This window comes from Mustela nigripes, chromosome 18 (genome assembly GCF_022355385.1).
Source record: "Mustela nigripes isolate SB6536 chromosome 18, MUSNIG.SB6536, whole genome shotgun sequence".
Lineage (NCBI taxonomy): Eukaryota > Metazoa > Chordata > Mammalia > Carnivora > Mustelidae > Mustela > Mustela nigripes.
The window spans coordinates 27188076-27205100 of record NC_081574.1 but is presented as its reverse complement, the minus strand read 5'-3'; the positions used below and the strand labels follow the sequence as shown (position 1 = coordinate 27205100).

The 17025-nt window shown below is 35.9% G+C and overlaps 1 protein-coding gene across 1 annotated transcript in view; it reads left to right on the top strand.

Annotated features, from left to right (window-relative positions):
• Positions 1-2592, top strand: part of TEX15 (testis expressed 15, meiosis and synapsis associated) — a 56187-nt gene extending 53595 nt beyond the window's left edge. Inside the window, exon 9 of the mRNA XM_059384207.1 lies at positions 2555-2592. Coding sequence (XP_059240190.1) covers positions 2555-2592 — 38 coding nt within the window. The remainder of the gene's footprint in view (positions 1-2554) is intronic.
• Positions 2593-17025: the final 14433 nt, after the last annotated feature.

Sequence of the window (17025 nt, the reverse complement as noted above, 5' to 3'; positions counted from 1 at the left end):
CAAATCTGTGAATTATGTTGTCACATGGGAATCTTGTTGTCAGAGATTGAAACAAAAAGAATTGATAGTATCACTAATACGTCCTTCAGCAAAAACCAACTTTGGGAACTAGTTAAGTAAATTATAGGTAATTCATACCGCGAAATACAATGCAACAATTACACGATTTAAATTAGTTTGTGGGGTTTTTTTTTTAAGATTTTATTTATTTATTTGACAGAGACCACAAATAGGCAGGCAGAGAGAGGCAAATAGAGAGGCAGGCAGAGAGAGAGGAGGAAGCAGGTTCCCTGAGAGCCTGATGTGGGGCTCGATCCCAGGACTCTGGGATCATGACCTGAGCTGAAGGCAGAGGCTTAACTCACTGAGCCACCCAGGCACCCCACTTTGTGGGTTTTTTAAAAGAGTTTTTAAATTTATTTATTTGACAGGGAGAGAGCACAAGCAGGGGGAACAGCAGCTGAGCAGGGAGTCCAATGTAGGTCTTGATCCCAGGACTCTGGGATCATGACCTGAGCCAAAGGCAGAGCCACCCAGGTGCCACTTAATGATAATTTTTAAAACTATGTTATATAAATTTACCTGTGTAAGTAAAGGAATGCCTAGAAATACTGAAATGAAATACAGCAACATTTTAAGTTGTCTGCCTCTGGGTAATAAAATTGGGGGATTGTAGAGGGAGTTCTTGATATTTTCTAGATTTCCTACTATGAAAATAACATTATTTTGATAAATGGAGAAAAAGAGTAAAAACCAAGTTGGAAAAGAAACTTCAATCAGATAAAGCAAACTTTCTCTTGGTATTCTAATATACTATCTGAGCATAAGTGAGTAGAACAGCTTGGTAATTTGCCACTAGAAGTTGAAATTTTTTCTCTTAAATGCAACTTTATTTGTAAAATATGACTGGAACATAGATTTTTAAAATTAAATTGAAATATATATTTACCAATATAAAGCAAAATTTAAAAACAACTATTAATCTGACAAAAACTACGGTTATCCATTAACACTCCCGTATTCTACCATCATAGGTAATATGTACTGTAAGTCAGTTTAACCATCTTTTAAGGTCTTTCAAATTAAAAAGTTGTTTCCTGGAACATGTGGTTGGCTCATTTAGAAGAGCATGTGACTCTTAATCTCAAGGTTGTAAGTTCAAGCCCCACATTGGGTGTTGAGATTAATAAAAGTAAATAAACTTTTAAAAATAATAAAATAAAAAGTTTTTTCCCAACTCTAAATTCTCATAAATTAGTAAGTAGAAAGAAATTGAGTTCATTTATTCATTCTTTGGTCTGAATTGGATAAGAAGCAGCTTGTTAGCATAGCTCTGTCTCTTATTAAAAAATCTGATCACAGGACCTCTATGTTGGAGTTGCCACTTGACACTCTATGACCTATAGGATAAGATTCAAATACTTTAGCTTGAAATGCAGGGTTCTTCACAGTTTATGTAGCCTCATCTCCCACCACTTCCACCTTTGTATTCAAGCCACATTGAACTTACTGTTCTCTCATACAATTCCTCTTGTACTTCCATAGAACTTTTTGTGTGCCTTTCTCACATGGTAAGTTATATGAGTATTATATGATATTGTAATTATCTCTGCATTTTTCCCTTCCCATCCTGACCCACCAAATAAGTTTAAACAGGACTGGGAATTTTTCACCTAAAACAGAAGAAAAACAGTAAAGGAGAGGAGAAAGAAAGAGGAGTGAAAGTGGGAAAGTGATTTTCCTTTGTGATTTTCCTTTGTGATTAATTTGGCACACTGCTTTTGCAGTAATAATAGACACACCAAGCATAGTAGATGTAGCAAGCCTATGAATTAAACTAGAAATTTTCATTTCTGAAATAGGAAATCTTGAATGTAATTATTTCATAAAGGTTCTCAGAGTTTGAGCTTTTTCATATCCTTAATAATTAAGCTGTTGGTGATGCTCAAAAAGATATCTCTGGAATCAAATCCAGCTTTGATTCTCAATTTTAATTTTAATTGTTAACCTACTTGTTTATATTAGTCAAGTGAAAATAAAAGGAAAAGAAACAATTACTTACTGTATTATTAAGAAGTAGCTCTGAAAGTATTATGAGGCAGTAAGCACTTCATTTAGTTTTTATGAGTACAAATAATCTATAGAGATCACCTCTCATGCTTTCAGGAACTACATCCTTCTAAACATATGAAAATCCCTGTGACCCATTTTTGATGTTTTGCTCTTGATGCTTGTGTTCAGTGCCATAAATGGAACTAAGGGGCTAGGTGAGCCCTGTGTGTGAGGCACATTATTACCTCCTTTACTCCATTTAACTCTCCCAGAGTACCTGAGAGGCATGTAGGGATTATTGTTCTCTTACAGATAAGGCAAGTACTCCTTGGAGATCCTTAAATAACTTTTAAGATCCCATGGCTATTAAAGGGCAGATGTGCAGTTTGAATTCTAATATTTTTAGTACTAACTTAACTCAGGTCTTCCATTATACTATTATGTATTATGCTTAGTCAGCATCATTAACTTATCTCAAATCTTTGTGGTTTTTTTCTTTCAGTTCCGTGGCAACAAGAACCTTTTCAGCCAGGACATTGAAAAAAGTCTTCTGTCTACTGAAATAAAGGGAATTTAACAAGTTTTTCCAAATATTTTTTTAGTTACTTTTTATTTTTACATTTTTTAAATATATGTAAATGTGGTAGGAAATATAAACCATATAGCTCTTTATAAAATGTTTAAATTCAACAGTGTATCATATAATGCAATTGGAAATCAATTTCTGACATCTGAAATACCAAAATTATTTCCATGCAATATTTTAGTGAATGGTAGTAGGCTATTTTCAATATCCATCAGAAATATTAACAATATTTTGAAATTTATATTTTGAAATGTTTTCATCACAAATGTTACAGTTATATAAAAATTCTTTTCAGATTATCCTAATGGAATAAGGAGAGTAAATGTACCATTTAATATGAGTAAACTTAAGCAATAGTAGTAAAATATTTAAGATTTTTCTCTCTGATATTTTTTGATATATTGTTTATAGTAGCATTGTGCCATTTGACTTAAAGGATATTTTTTTTACTTGGGTTGGTCAATCAGACCAATAATTTTATAATTCTTAATATGTTACATAATTCTTTGTCTAATGTGACAAATTCCTTTAATTTCAGTATTTTCTAATTTTTACTTGCAAAACACGTTTTAATAGGGAATTTGGTTTGTATATTTCCAGTGTTTGTCTTTGAGTAGAGATTTTTAAAACTTATGTTTGAAGTAGTTTAATATCATTGTATTGAAATTAAAGTACATTTAGTAGCTTTTCCTAGGACCCTCTTCCACAAGATTATTTCTATTGTATTGTATTTCATAATTCAAACTTTTCTTAAAATTGATTTTGTAGCAAATAATAAGGAATAATTTCTTTAGCTTATGCCATTAGTTTAGTCATATTTTAGTAATTTAAATAATGCAGCACAAATAGAAGTTTTTTAATTCTGTGGTGATTTTTTTTTCCTTTTCCAACATTGCACAAAAGCAAAAAGTGTCTCAGAAATAATCATAATAGAACAACAGGAGTTGCAGTGTGTAACTCTGGTGTTTAGCACCCTCTCTGCCCACCAACACCCAACCCTGTAAAATTACAGCTGGAAAGATCCCATACAACTGGATGGACCTTTCTCAAGTACTAGCAGGCCAAAAGATGTGACAAGAAATTTGCTTTGGCTCAAACCAAATAACAGAGCTTTAGTGTTTTCTCAAACTTTCTATGTTAGCAGATTTTTTTATGTTACCTAACATAGGCCTCCAAAAAGAGTATAATTCAGCCAAATTTATGTAGAAACTAATTTTTCAATTTAGAAAAACACTAAGAACCCCCCAGGATAAGACTCTTTACTCACAACCAAATACAATGGAATTCAGAGTACTTAAGGTTCTTCTCTAACAGATCTTTAAAAGAGGAAAGTCAAGCAGAGAACTGCAAGAAAAAACTAAGGGATTTGAAGATTATAGAATTTAAGCACTATTAAAATAACATGGACAAGGGAGGAAGGTGGAGTGAGGGCTTTGTCCTTATAGTTTTATTTGAAACTAGTCTGTAAAATCTGAACTCCTGAATAGATAATAAAACAGTAATACTATTACTCAAAAAATTACTATCTCAGTCATTTGGTCAATTTATTATTAAAAATGTCTCTGTTAGATAAGCCAGAAGTTAAATGTTTAAAAAATGCTTTCTTTAAATAACATTCAGGTTCTGTTAATACTATCTTGTGATACTTTTATTTCATGAGTTTTGATTTCTTAAAAAAAAAAAGGAAAAAACACCTTATCTAAATATTCAGCTATATTTTAAAATCTGTGCTACAAAACAGCACATGAAAAACTAGGGCATTTTCTTCCTGCCCCCCCAAATACATGTTTTGGTTCCAAAAGTAAAAATAGAAAAAATTAAAATTTGAGCAAACATTATTTTTTTTAAAAAACCTGGTTATTTGTAAATATTATTGTTTTGGAATTAAAGAGTTACCTGAATAAACTGAATTCCATTGAGTTTCAGTGTTTTTTTTCCCTTTTGTGTTTCTTGACTAATGAACAAATATATGATTGATCCTTGGTTTACACATACCCACTACATGAAAAACAAACCACAAAGAACTGACTTAATTAGACAACTAAATAAACTTCCACTGCACCTTGGTTTTGCCTTCACCTTCCTTTCTTCCTTCCTTTCCCCCCACTCTACAAACTTCCCTACTTCCTGGAGTTCCACAGGACAGCCAGAGTCCCTACATTCATGCAGTTCTCATGCCATTCAAGAGGATAAGTAATGTACATGTAAGGGATTCCCTTCACATCATGCATGTAATACGGAAAACAAAATAAAGTATTAGAACAGAGAATGACAGGATGATACAGAAGCTGAGATGATCAGGGAGGTAATCAAATTAACTTATATATTCTTATGTTTTAATTATATCACTCTGCCTTCCATTTATATATATATATATATATATATATATATATATATATATATTTAAGAAGTACCTGTGAAACCTAAGTTCTGGATCTAGCCACATACAAGGCTATACCCCTCATTTTCACAATGAGGAGATTCCCAAAACCGTTTTTTAGTGAACTTAAATATATAAACTTTTGGAGATACATCTGTATGTGATATAAAAATATTTAAAATTGCTATTTATTAACATATAATGTATTATTTGCTTCAGGGGTACAGGTCTGTGAATCATCAGTCTTAGACAATTCACAGCACACACCATAGCACACACCCTCCCCAATGTCCATAATCCAGCCACCCTATCCCTACACCCCCAGCCCCCCAGCAACCCTCAGTTTGTTTCCTGAGATTAAGAGTCTCATGGTTTGTCTCCCTCCCGATCCCATCTTGTTTCATTTTTCTCTCTCCCTACTCCCTACAACCCCCCTGCCCTGCCTCTCAAATTCCTCCTATCAGAGAGATCATATGATAATAGTCTTTCTCTGATTGACTTAAAATTGTTTTTTTAATGGGATGTCTGGGTGGCTCAGTTGGTTAAGCATCAGACTCTTGGTTTTAGGCTCAGGTCATGAGCTCTGGGTCATGAGATGGAGCCCCACATTGGGCCCTGCTCTCACCATGTAGGGTCTGCTTGGGATTCTCTCTCTCCCTCTCCCTCTGCCCTTCTCCCCACTGCCCACTGCTCGCATGTTCTCTGTAAATAAATTTTTTTTAATTTTATTTATTTAATACAGCACGAGAGAAAGAGCATGAGCAGGGAGAGGGGCAGAGGCAGAGGAACAAGTAGATTCCCCACTGAGCAGGGAGCCTGGCATATCCATCTCAGGACCCTGGGATCATGACCTGAGCCAAAGGTAGATACTTAACGGACTGAGCCACCCAGGAGCCCTAAATTAAAAAAAAAAAAAAAAAAAAATTTTTTTTAACTCATTTTGTAGAATGATTGATTGTATCCTGTCATGCATCTTTGATATCAATATCTGTCATCAGTAGAGGCTTTTTGAATTCTATGACAAAATTTTTCAAAGAATATCATCCTTTTAAGTTGTTTGAGGTGTATGCTTTTTTAAATCTCTCTATATATATCCAAAATTTCTTTTCACTGAGGTCATTTCGGGGTAATTTCTTTCCCCAAAACATTTTTTTGTGTAATCTGAGGTTTTAATAGAGTAAGTTTCCATACTTTTTTTTGATGGATATAATTTTATGAGGAAAAAATGTCCAGGCATATGTGGTATTTTAAAACTATTAAAGGAGGCATAGTTTGATTTCAGTTTGTACAATTTTGACAGTGCTTGAGTGCCATGATAAGCTTCCAGTTGTCCATACAGTTTGAGAAATAGATTGTGGAGGAAGAAAATTAAATTATTTTTATTGGACATTTTTCAAATTCTGATGAGTACAGTTGTAAGATCAGTGACTACAGATTCCTAGTTAATGAAACCAAGAAAGTAAGAGGTTGCTTAGTAATGCAATATAAAAGTAAGATTAAAAGAGCTCAGAGAATAAGACAGGAACATTTTCTAAGACCAAAATCCTTATTTCTTGAGCAGTAAGCTCTGCTGCTTGCTTTATTAATACCTTCTTATTTCTGAATCTTGTAACCATTTAAGAATCTCTCTGGTGTTTACAGGAAACCTTCTTTGAAATATTCTACGGAACGCTTAAGCTCATAATACACTGCATTCTAATTTGTCACAGGAAACTGCATATATCCTGAGATTTATAACTACTTTCATTTTTAAAATCTATTTTCCTTTATTAGGTAAGAATAACTTATATCTATGACGGATACAATTTTTTTTTAATATGAACATCTTTAAGAAAGCTAGTTCAGTCAATTGAGCTTATTTGGTTGAAGATTACACTTACATTCAGGCGGCAATTATTGAACATCTGACATGTGCTAAAAGTATGCTATTCTCTGCATGTGCATAAACTAATCTTTAATCAGTCCCATAAAGGGAAGCATTCTTTGCTTATTTTATAATGCATTCATTCAGAAGGCCATATAATATTTTTATTCCTCAACTCATCTTTGTGAACATTAGGTAATAGTTTCCAGTATTGTTAGTTTGAAAAGAATGTAAGATCTGTCTTAATTTTCTCTTTGACATGCCACTTGCTGCTTAAATTCCAGACATCAATTTATGGTACCTAATATATAATCTTTTAAAATCTGAATTATAGAATATAATAGAATATGCAAAAAACAATAATTTAATATTTTTGCATGTTTGATTAAAAGATAGTTGCTGTGTACATACCAATAATTCCAGTCCTTGGCTAGGATTATTTTGGTTGTATTGAGAAGTGAATGTATTTTTCATGTTGGGAGTTCTACTAAATCAGGTAGTTAATGACCCCTAGTCCACAGATTCCCAACCAAGTGTTTTGAAACCATGTCTGAATATTAATGAAGTATTAAACTACTGAACTGTAAACTTGAAAAATAGGGTGGTAAATTTTGTTATGTATATTTTACAATTTTTTAAAAGAGAATCCTACCAGGAATCCTTCAACCAGGGATATGTTCTATGGGATGTGCTGGTACTTCCTTTCACTCCTGTGTTAAACCAAGTGTTTGGCCAAGGGATAATACCAAATTACTATGCTACATTGAGGCCTTGCCTAGAATATAAAATCTATTGTTTCTCTTCATCAACTTTAATTATTCCATGGGAGATGGGGTGTGATATGTATTCCTTTTACTTCTCCATAAGGCATACACCCACACACATAATGTCAGTGGAATGCTTTAGGTCGTGATCACATGTGACTCCTCTAGCTAAAGACCTCTCAACTTTTCAATACGTATAACTCAAAGACTGTTCATGACTCAACTTAGAGTTGCCTTACTCTTACAAGTATTCCTAGATTCCAGTGCGGTGGATTATATAGTCTTCTTTTAAAACCTATTAACACCAAGTGGGAGCATCTCTCACATTATTATCTCACTTTGTGAGATATCTTGCTTGCTCTTAACAAAGATTGTAAGCTGCTTTCAAGCCAGAAATACCTCATTGACACTTCATTTCCAAATGTCCGCTGCTGGGCTGAGCAACAGAAGATGCTTAATATACATTTGCTGTTTGTAACTTGGAGTATATTTTTACTGAGTGGAATAGATTTTCATTTTGCCTTTTTTGAAAATAAATTATCATCCCCACTCTTAAATCTTTTTTGGATTTTTTTTATTCTGACGTCTAAAAGGGGCAGGATAAAATATTCACTAACAAATTGTTCTTACTTTGCCATTTGATGGGTGCTTACCAGACATTATAGGAGAAACTTTTTCCATTATTGTAGGTTCCTAGATCAAGAACCCAAAAAGCAGGGAGAAAAACTTCATTTTTTGTCTGTCTCAATATTTTGCCCTGAAAAATTAGTAAAAGATAACAAAAGTAACACAGCTGGTTCAGCAGGCTGTATGTGCATTTTCTTTTCTTTTCTTTTCTTTTCTTTTTAAAAAGATTTTATTTATTTATTTTACAGAGAGAGATCACAAGTAGATAGAGAGGCAGGCAGAGAGAGAGAGAGAGGGAAGCAGGCTCCCTGCTGAGCAGAGAGCCCGAAACGGGACTCGATCCCAGGACCCTGAGATCATGACCTGAGGTAAAGGCAGTGGCTTAACCCACTGAGCCACCCAGGCACCCTGTATGTGCATTTTCAATAGATGACATATTTGAAACATTAATTTTATATAGTTGATCTGTGAGAAAGTTAAGAAGGTGGGTATAGGCCCAGGAAATTACCACAGAAGTAAATGGTCTTAAGAGAGGGAGGAAGTTAGAGAGCCTGCCTCTTCATAAAGAGTATGGAGCAGGATAAGCTTCAGCATAGCATTTGAAGAGAAAAAGTGGTGACAGAATCGATTTTGAAGAAAATGCCACCCATCTCCAGAACTTCTACATTCTGCAAAGCTGAAACTCCAAACCCATTAAACAACTCCCCTTTCCCTCTCTCCAGTCCCTGGCAACCACCATTCTACTTTCTCTCTGATTTTGACTCCTCTGGATATCTCATAGATTCCTACAATAGTTGTCTTTTTTTTTGATTGACTTAGTTCATTTAGCATAATGGCCTCACGGTCCATTCATGTTGTAGCCTGTGTCACAATTTCTTATTTAAGACTGCATAGTATTCCACTATATGTATATACCTCATTTGTTTATTCATTCATCCCATGAACATTTGTGTTGCTTCCCCTTTTTGGCTATTATGAATAATACTGCTATAGATATTGATCCACAAATAACTCTTCAAGACTGCTTTTCATTATTTTGGACGTATACCCAGAAGTGTTACTGCTGAAACACATTGTGATTTTTTTCTGAAATTTTTTTATTTTTTTATAAACATATAATGTATTATTAGCCCCAGGGGTACAGGACTGTGAATCGCCAGGTTTACACACTTCACAGCACTCACCATAACACATACCTTCCCCAATGTCCATAACCCCACCACCCTCTCCTGACCCCCCTCCCCCCAGCAACCTTCAGTTTGTTTTGTGAGATTAAGACTCTTATGGTTTGTCTCCCTCCTGATCCCATCTTGTTTCATTTATTCTTTTCCTACCCCCCAAATCCCCCACATTGCATCTCCACTTCCTCATATCAGGGAGATCATATGATAGTTGTCTTTCTCTGATTGACTTATTTCGCTAAGCATGATATGCTCTAGTTCCATCCACATCGTTGCAAATGGCAAGATTTAATTTCTTTTGATGGCTGCATAGTATTCCATTGTATATATATACACCACATCTTCTTTATCCATTCATCTGTTGATGGACATCTAGGTTCTTTCCATAGTTTGGCTATTGTGGACGTTGCTGCTATAAACATTTGGGTGCATGTGCCCCTTCGGATCACTATGTTTGTATCTTTAGGGTAAATACCCAGTAGTGCAATTGCTGGGTCATAGGGTAGCTCTATTTTCAACTTTTGGGGGGAACCTCCATGCTCACATTGTGATTAATTTTTCAAGGAACTACCATAATGTTTTCCATAGTGGCTCCACTATTTTACATTCCCACCAACAGTGCAAGAGGATTTCAATTTTTCCACATCTTCATCAACACTTGCTATTGCTGTATTTTTTTTTCCTAAGACAAGAGTCTGATGCTTAACCGAGTCACCCATGTGCCCCACTGTTTTTTTGTTTTTTTTTTGTTTGTTTGTTTTTGAAGTAGTCATCCTATTGAACATGAGATGATATATCTTTGAATTTTAATTGTCATTTCCGCAATCCTGTTATTTGACTTTTAACACCCAAGATTCACATTTTTTAAATATATGTTTTGTTCAGCCAGATTAATATTGGAAAAAATATGTCCCTCCACAAACTCGATGTAATGTTTAACAACATGATGTATAGAAAAGCCTGTGACATTCCAAATGCATAGACCAGTTAGACACATTTTTAGAAGTGATCCAGGTGTCAAAAATAGGATAAGTATCTCGATAGCACAGCTAATTCTCAGTGTGAAACTTTCTCAATGATTGCATGTTTATCCGAAAGGCTTTTTTCCAGATTTATCTTTCACGTGTAGCCCTTGGTTTTCTTAGTGCATGTTACCATCCCAGATGACAGCACATTGAAGAGAATTGCAGATAGACAAGAAGATAACTAATATACAAAGCTACTGTTTATAAAAACCATATTGTTTGGTGGTCAGAAATCTATGTTTTAAGCATTTTACATTCAAACATGATAGCCTGTTATTTGTACATGGATAATTTATCATGTTTTTGTTAATTTTAGGAAACTGGAAATTTGGGGTTAGCATGTGTGTTATCATTTTTCCCATTTAAAAAATTGGAAAATGGGCTCCAACTGATGGAGAATGACCTTGTTTTCAGATAAGGGATAGTGGTTTTACCTTCTACCTGATTCTGATGAAAAACAACAGAAGTGTTTTTTTTAAGATTTTATTTATTTACTTGACAAAGATCACAAGTAGGCAGAGAGGCAGAGAAAGCGAGAGATAGAGAGAGAGAGAGAGGGAAGCAGGCTCACCGCTGAGCAGAGAGCCTGATGCGGGGCTCGATTCCAAGATCTAAGATCATGACCTGAGCCCAAGGCAGAGGCTTAACCCACTGAGCCACCCAGGCGCCCCAACACAAGTTTTTTAAACAGTCACAAACTTACAGAAAAGTTGGAAAAACGTTTACTCTTGAACTATTTAAGGGTCAGTTAGTAAGTTGATACCTCACCACTCCTGAATACTTCAGTGTGTGTTTCCTGCAAAGAAGGAAATTCTCCTACATCATAGTATAATCATCAAAATCAGGAAATTAACACCAATACCAACTACCAGCAGATCCTTAGACCCCCATGTACTCTTCACCATTTGTCCAAGGAATGGGCATTATAGCAAAATGATCCAGGTTAGAATCACATGTTGTATTTCATGGCTAGGTCTCTTTAGAATGTCTCATCAGTCTTTCTTTGATTTTATTTTTTTTTAAAGATTTTATTTATTTGACAGACTGAGATCACAAGTAGGCAGAGAGGCAGGCAGAGAGAGAGGAGGAAGCAGGCTCCCCGCTGAGCAGAGAGCCCGATGCGGGGCTTGATCCCAGGACCCTGGGATCATGACCTGAGCTGAAGGCAGAGGCTTTAACCCACTGAGCCACCCAGGAACCCCAGTCTTTCTTTGATTTTTATACCTCAACACATTTATAAATTAACTTGTACAATGTCCCTCAGTTTGAGTTTGGTATTTCTTTATTATTATCTCTTCATCTGGACCCGTGTTTTTCATAGTGAACAAACCTATACCAAGAGTTAATAAACTAAAATGTAGACCAAAGAGTAGGAAATGATTTAAGACCCAAAATCACAAAAAGGAAAATAAAATGGATTTGACAATAAAATGGGTTTCTCAACAGACTGAGAAAAGTTACTTGACACAGAACTAGAGAACATATAGAACATACTCCTGGAAATCAAGAATATTGAGCCTCCTGTTATTTGAATAGGCAAATCACAGAAGAGGATGCCCAAATGCCAACAAATGTACAATGAGATATTCAAACTAACTAGTAGAGGGGAAATGCAAAATAATAATGAAATACCACTTCATACTCCTCAGAATTTCAAAAGAAAAGTCAGAAAGGTAAGTAATGTCATTAGGCAAATAGATAAACTACTGTGAATTCATACAATGGAATACTACTATACATTAAAGTTAGAAACAAAGGACACTTGGGTGGTTCAGTCAGTTAAGCATCTGCCTTTGGCTCAGGTCAGAATCCCAGGGTCCTGGGATCAAGTCCCGCATCAGGTTCCTTGCTCAGCAGGAAGCCTCCTTCTCCCTCCAGTTGGTGGCCCTCCTGCGTGTACTCTCTCTCCCTGACAGATAAATAAATAAAATCTTTTTTTAAAAAGTTAGAAGCTAAATACTTAATACCATAATGGCCACCACTTAGTGAAGTTAGAAATAAAGGCATAGCACAATACAAATATATTTATACGCATTTGAGACATAGTACTGTATATATTACACGGATAATTTAAGGATATATGTGAAATACATTAAAGGATACTCCTCAAGGGAGAGAAATGAGGTTCTGTATCCAAGATGAAAGAAGGAACCAAGGATTTTGCACAAACTTCTTGACAATACACCATAAAATAAGAGGATTAAGTATATCTGTGCATCTGAGAACCAAAAGAAAGTGAGGAGTTAATTTCCATAACAAACTATCAAAAGATATAAATTATATCCATGAACTTAAAAAACTATGTGACTATGGCAACTTTAACTTTTTTAAAGTGTTAAGATGGCAATAAGCTAAATATAGTTGTAACCAAGACTGTAAATGTCATAAGTTCACCTGTCAAAAGATATATTAAGATTAAAACTTCATGTGTTGCACTGTTCTGTCATTAATTCCATGACACTAAATGAGTGTGTTGCAATTTACTTCAATTCTGACACCACATGGTGTTAGCAGAGACCCCTCAAGTGAAGTTCAGAGTCCTTCACAAGACTGTCTCCAACTAAGGCCTTGTTTGGTTATTTGTACCCAGTACTCCGGGTTTTTGATTACTTGAGGCCCCTCCAGCCTCCAATTTCAAGTTTTTCATAGCTTTCAGATCTTGATTCAGAGTTTACCTCAACATTTTTATTTTTTTAAAGACATTATTAATTTATTTGACAGAGTATGAGAGAACACAAGCAAGGGGAGCAGCAGGCAGAGGGAGATGGAGAAGCAAGCTCTCCACGGAGCAGGGATCCCGACGCGGGACTTGATCCAGGACCCTGAGATCATGACCTGAGCCAAAGGAAGACACTTAACTGACTGAGCCACCCAAGCCCCCCTCAACACTAATTTTTAAATAATTTTATTATTTTTAAAACAAATAATAACCCATCCAATTCTCTCTCTCTCTCTTTTTTTTAAAGATTTTATTTACTTATTTATTTGAGAAAGAGAGACAGATGGCAAGAGAGAGCACAAGCAGAGAGAAGAGGACGTGGGGCTCCATTCCAGGATCCTGGGATCATGATGGGAGCCGAAGGCAGACATTTGACCCACTGAGCCACCCCAGCACCCTTAACCCATCCAATCTTGACATTTATTCCCTATGTTTTCTGTGAGCATCCACGCTAATAAATGTACTAGCATATTTCTTAATTACTCACTAGATTTTTGCATCTAGTTTCCTTGAAGGCTCATGTGAGAAAACATGCATAAGTGAACTTTGCATAAGTGAGCAGATTGTTCTTTGCCTACTCAACAGTCATCCCTAGTTAGAAATGTATTTCTTTGCTGTTAACCAAACCCCGATTTTGTTCAGATACTGCGTGGAGAGCCCTTGAAACAGCAGAAGATACATCGCTGCTCCAGACCTAGGGAATTATTCATAATTATGCCAGTCATAGTAACCTACTTTGGGAGAAAAATGAAACAAGGACAAATGCAAATTAAAAATACATCGAGGTACCATTTCTCACCTATCATACAGGCACAATTTTAAAAAAGACTGACCATGTACCCTGTTGGAGAAACTGTGGGGAAACAGGCACTCTGCTACACTGTTTGTGGGAGTGTTAAGTTGCATAATGTCTACAGAGCGGAAGTTGTCAATATTTATGAAAACTACATATGCCTTTAATCTCTGACTCCTGGTATTGAGTCCTATGCCAGGCTCCCTTTCTCTCTCAAATAAATAAATCTTTAAAAATATAATAAAACACAGTATCTTAGAATCAATGGAAATTAGAGTTAGATGAAGAATCCAGATAACTCAAAAGTATTAGAATAAGCACCAAATGTTCCTAAGCTGTCAGGGGAAGGGCTCTCCTGAAGCTTATGATAAATAATACATAAAGGTATATGTAGGGGCACCTCGGTGTCTCAGTCTGTTAAGGGGAAGACTCGGTGTCAGCTCAGGTCCTGATCTCAGGGTCATGAGATAGAGCCTTCTGGCAGACTCCACATTCAAGGGAAGTCTGCTTCCCCTCTCTCTCTCTCCCTCTGCCCCTCCTCCATGTGCACACACACTCTCTTCCTGAAACAAATAACTAAACATTATTTTAAAAAGGTATAGGTAGGGGTGCCTGGGTGGCTCAGTGGGTTGAAGCCTCTGCCTTCAGCCTGGGTCATGATCTCAGGGTCCTGGGATTGAGCCCCGCGTCAGGCTCTCTGCTCAGCTCCCTTCCTCTCTCTCTGCCTACTTGTGATGTCTCTCTGTCAAATAAATAAATAAAATATTTTTTCAAAAAAAGGTATAGGTATATTAGGGGTAATGAGATTATTGTTTAATTGTTACAGAGTTTCTGCTTGGGGTGGTAAAAAGGTTCTGAAGATGATAGTGGGGAGAGTTGCTTAACATTGTGAATGTACTTAGTGCTATGGAACTGTGTGCTTAAAAATGGTTATAATGAGGCCACCTGGATGGCTCAGTCATTGGAGCATGTGACTCTGGGTCTCAGGGTTGTGAGGTCAAGGCCCATGTTGGGTGGAGAGATTACTTTACATTTTTTTTTAAATTAAAATAAATAAAAGGGGCACCTGGGTGATGCAGTCAGTTTAATATCTGACTCTTGATTTCCACTCAGGTCATGATCTCAGGGTTGTGGGATTGACCCCAAGACTCTCTCTCCCTCCCCGATGTGCTCCCTCTCTCTCCTCTGTCTCTCTCTCTTTCTCAATTAAATAAATAAATATTTAATACAAAATAAAGTCTTAAAAATAAAACATTTCTTTCTTAAAAATAAAATTAAACACTTCTGTATCCAAGTAACACACTGTGTTAAATATTTGAAATGGGTATCTCAGGCAGCCTATAAATCAGTACTGAGGAAGTGAGAAACTCAAGAAATAATGAGCACTTGATTCACATACATGTCAAAAAATATGAAAAATTGCTCAACCTAATTGTAAAAAAAAAAAAAATCAGTCTATTTTCCACCTATCCTTTAGTCAAAGCAAATAATGAATAGTATCTGAATGTATCAGTCAGGTTTCTGTGTAGATGTAACAAAACCAGCAAATGAAGCTCAAACAAAGAGGGGGTTTTCCTCTCATAATAAGCCTGGAGGTAGGCGGTCCAGAGCAGCTATTCTGGTTTTGCATTGCCATAAGGAACCGAAGTTCTTTTTATCTTTCTTCTTAGCTATCCTTAACATGTGGTCTTGAGCCTCTTGCATTTTTCTAGTGGCTTCAAACAGCTGTTCCATCTCCTACAATGAGTTCTAGGCAAGAGGATGTTAAGTTTACTCCCTTTAACAACCTTTCTGGTTCAGCCCCTTAGCTACTTCTATTTACATCTCTTTTGCAGAATTACACCACCTGACCACTCTTATGTAATTTTTTAAGCAGGGCATTTTTGTTTTTTACTCCAAACAGAATTGTATAGTGAATATTAGCTAGATTACTAGCAATCTCTACTGAACCAGTGTTGCTTGGAATGAACACTATGGTGTCAAAATCATAATGAAAAGAACTATGATCTTTTTATTAATAGTTTATTTGTAGTGATTTGTAGTTTTAAATTCAAATAAAGCATTTCCAATTTGACTTCCTTTCTCTCTCTCACTCTCTCTTCTTTCTTTCTCTCTTTCTCTCCTTCTTTCTTTCTTAGCTCCATACCCAGTATGGAGCCCAACACAGGGCTGGAACTCACAGCCCTGGGATCAAGACTTAAGCTGAGATCAAGAGTCTGGTGCTTAATGAACTGAACCACCCAGGTTCCCCTGACTCTGTCATTTTAATTTCATCATTACTAATGGAGATTCTGACACAGAATTCTCTTTGTCAAATTCAATAGTACTAACTTCACCTTCCAATTATCAGAAAGTTTTTAAACTAGAAGTAAAGGTGTTTGTTTATTTTTTGAGAAGTATGGTGGTATAGAAGAATCTTTTTTAGAACAATACAATGTATAATTTTAAATGCAGCATATAACTTTCTGAATACATTACAAAATTTAAATGATTCATATCTCATATAATTTAATGACACAAAGCCATTTACATCAAGAAAAATTATCAACATTTATATATTTTAAAAGAACCTAGTCAGTTGTGTAAGAACAAAATCTAACATGTAATTTTAAGGCATGTAGGATCTGCTGAAGTCAGTGGTTTTAAAATTCTTTGACCAAAGGCACCTGGGTGGGTCAGATAGTCAAGCGTTTGCCTTTGGCTCAGGTCATGATCCCAGGGTCCTGGGATCCAGCCCCAAAACCTAGGATTGAGCCCCACAACTTGGGATCAAGCCCCGCATGCTGGGATCCAGCCCCCCACATCAGGCTCTCTGCTCAGCAGGCAGCCTGCTTCTCTCTCCCCCTCTACTGTTGCTCCTGTTTTGTCCTTCACTTGGTTTTACAAGTCACTTGATGTCAAGAGGTCTTCCAACCTCATTTCCCACCACATGACCTACTTCTCTTGATAAAGTAGCTTTGCAGACCATTCACACGTGTTCTCTACCAAAAACAAACAAACAAAAACAGCACCAAAAAACCTCCTTGCAACTTTT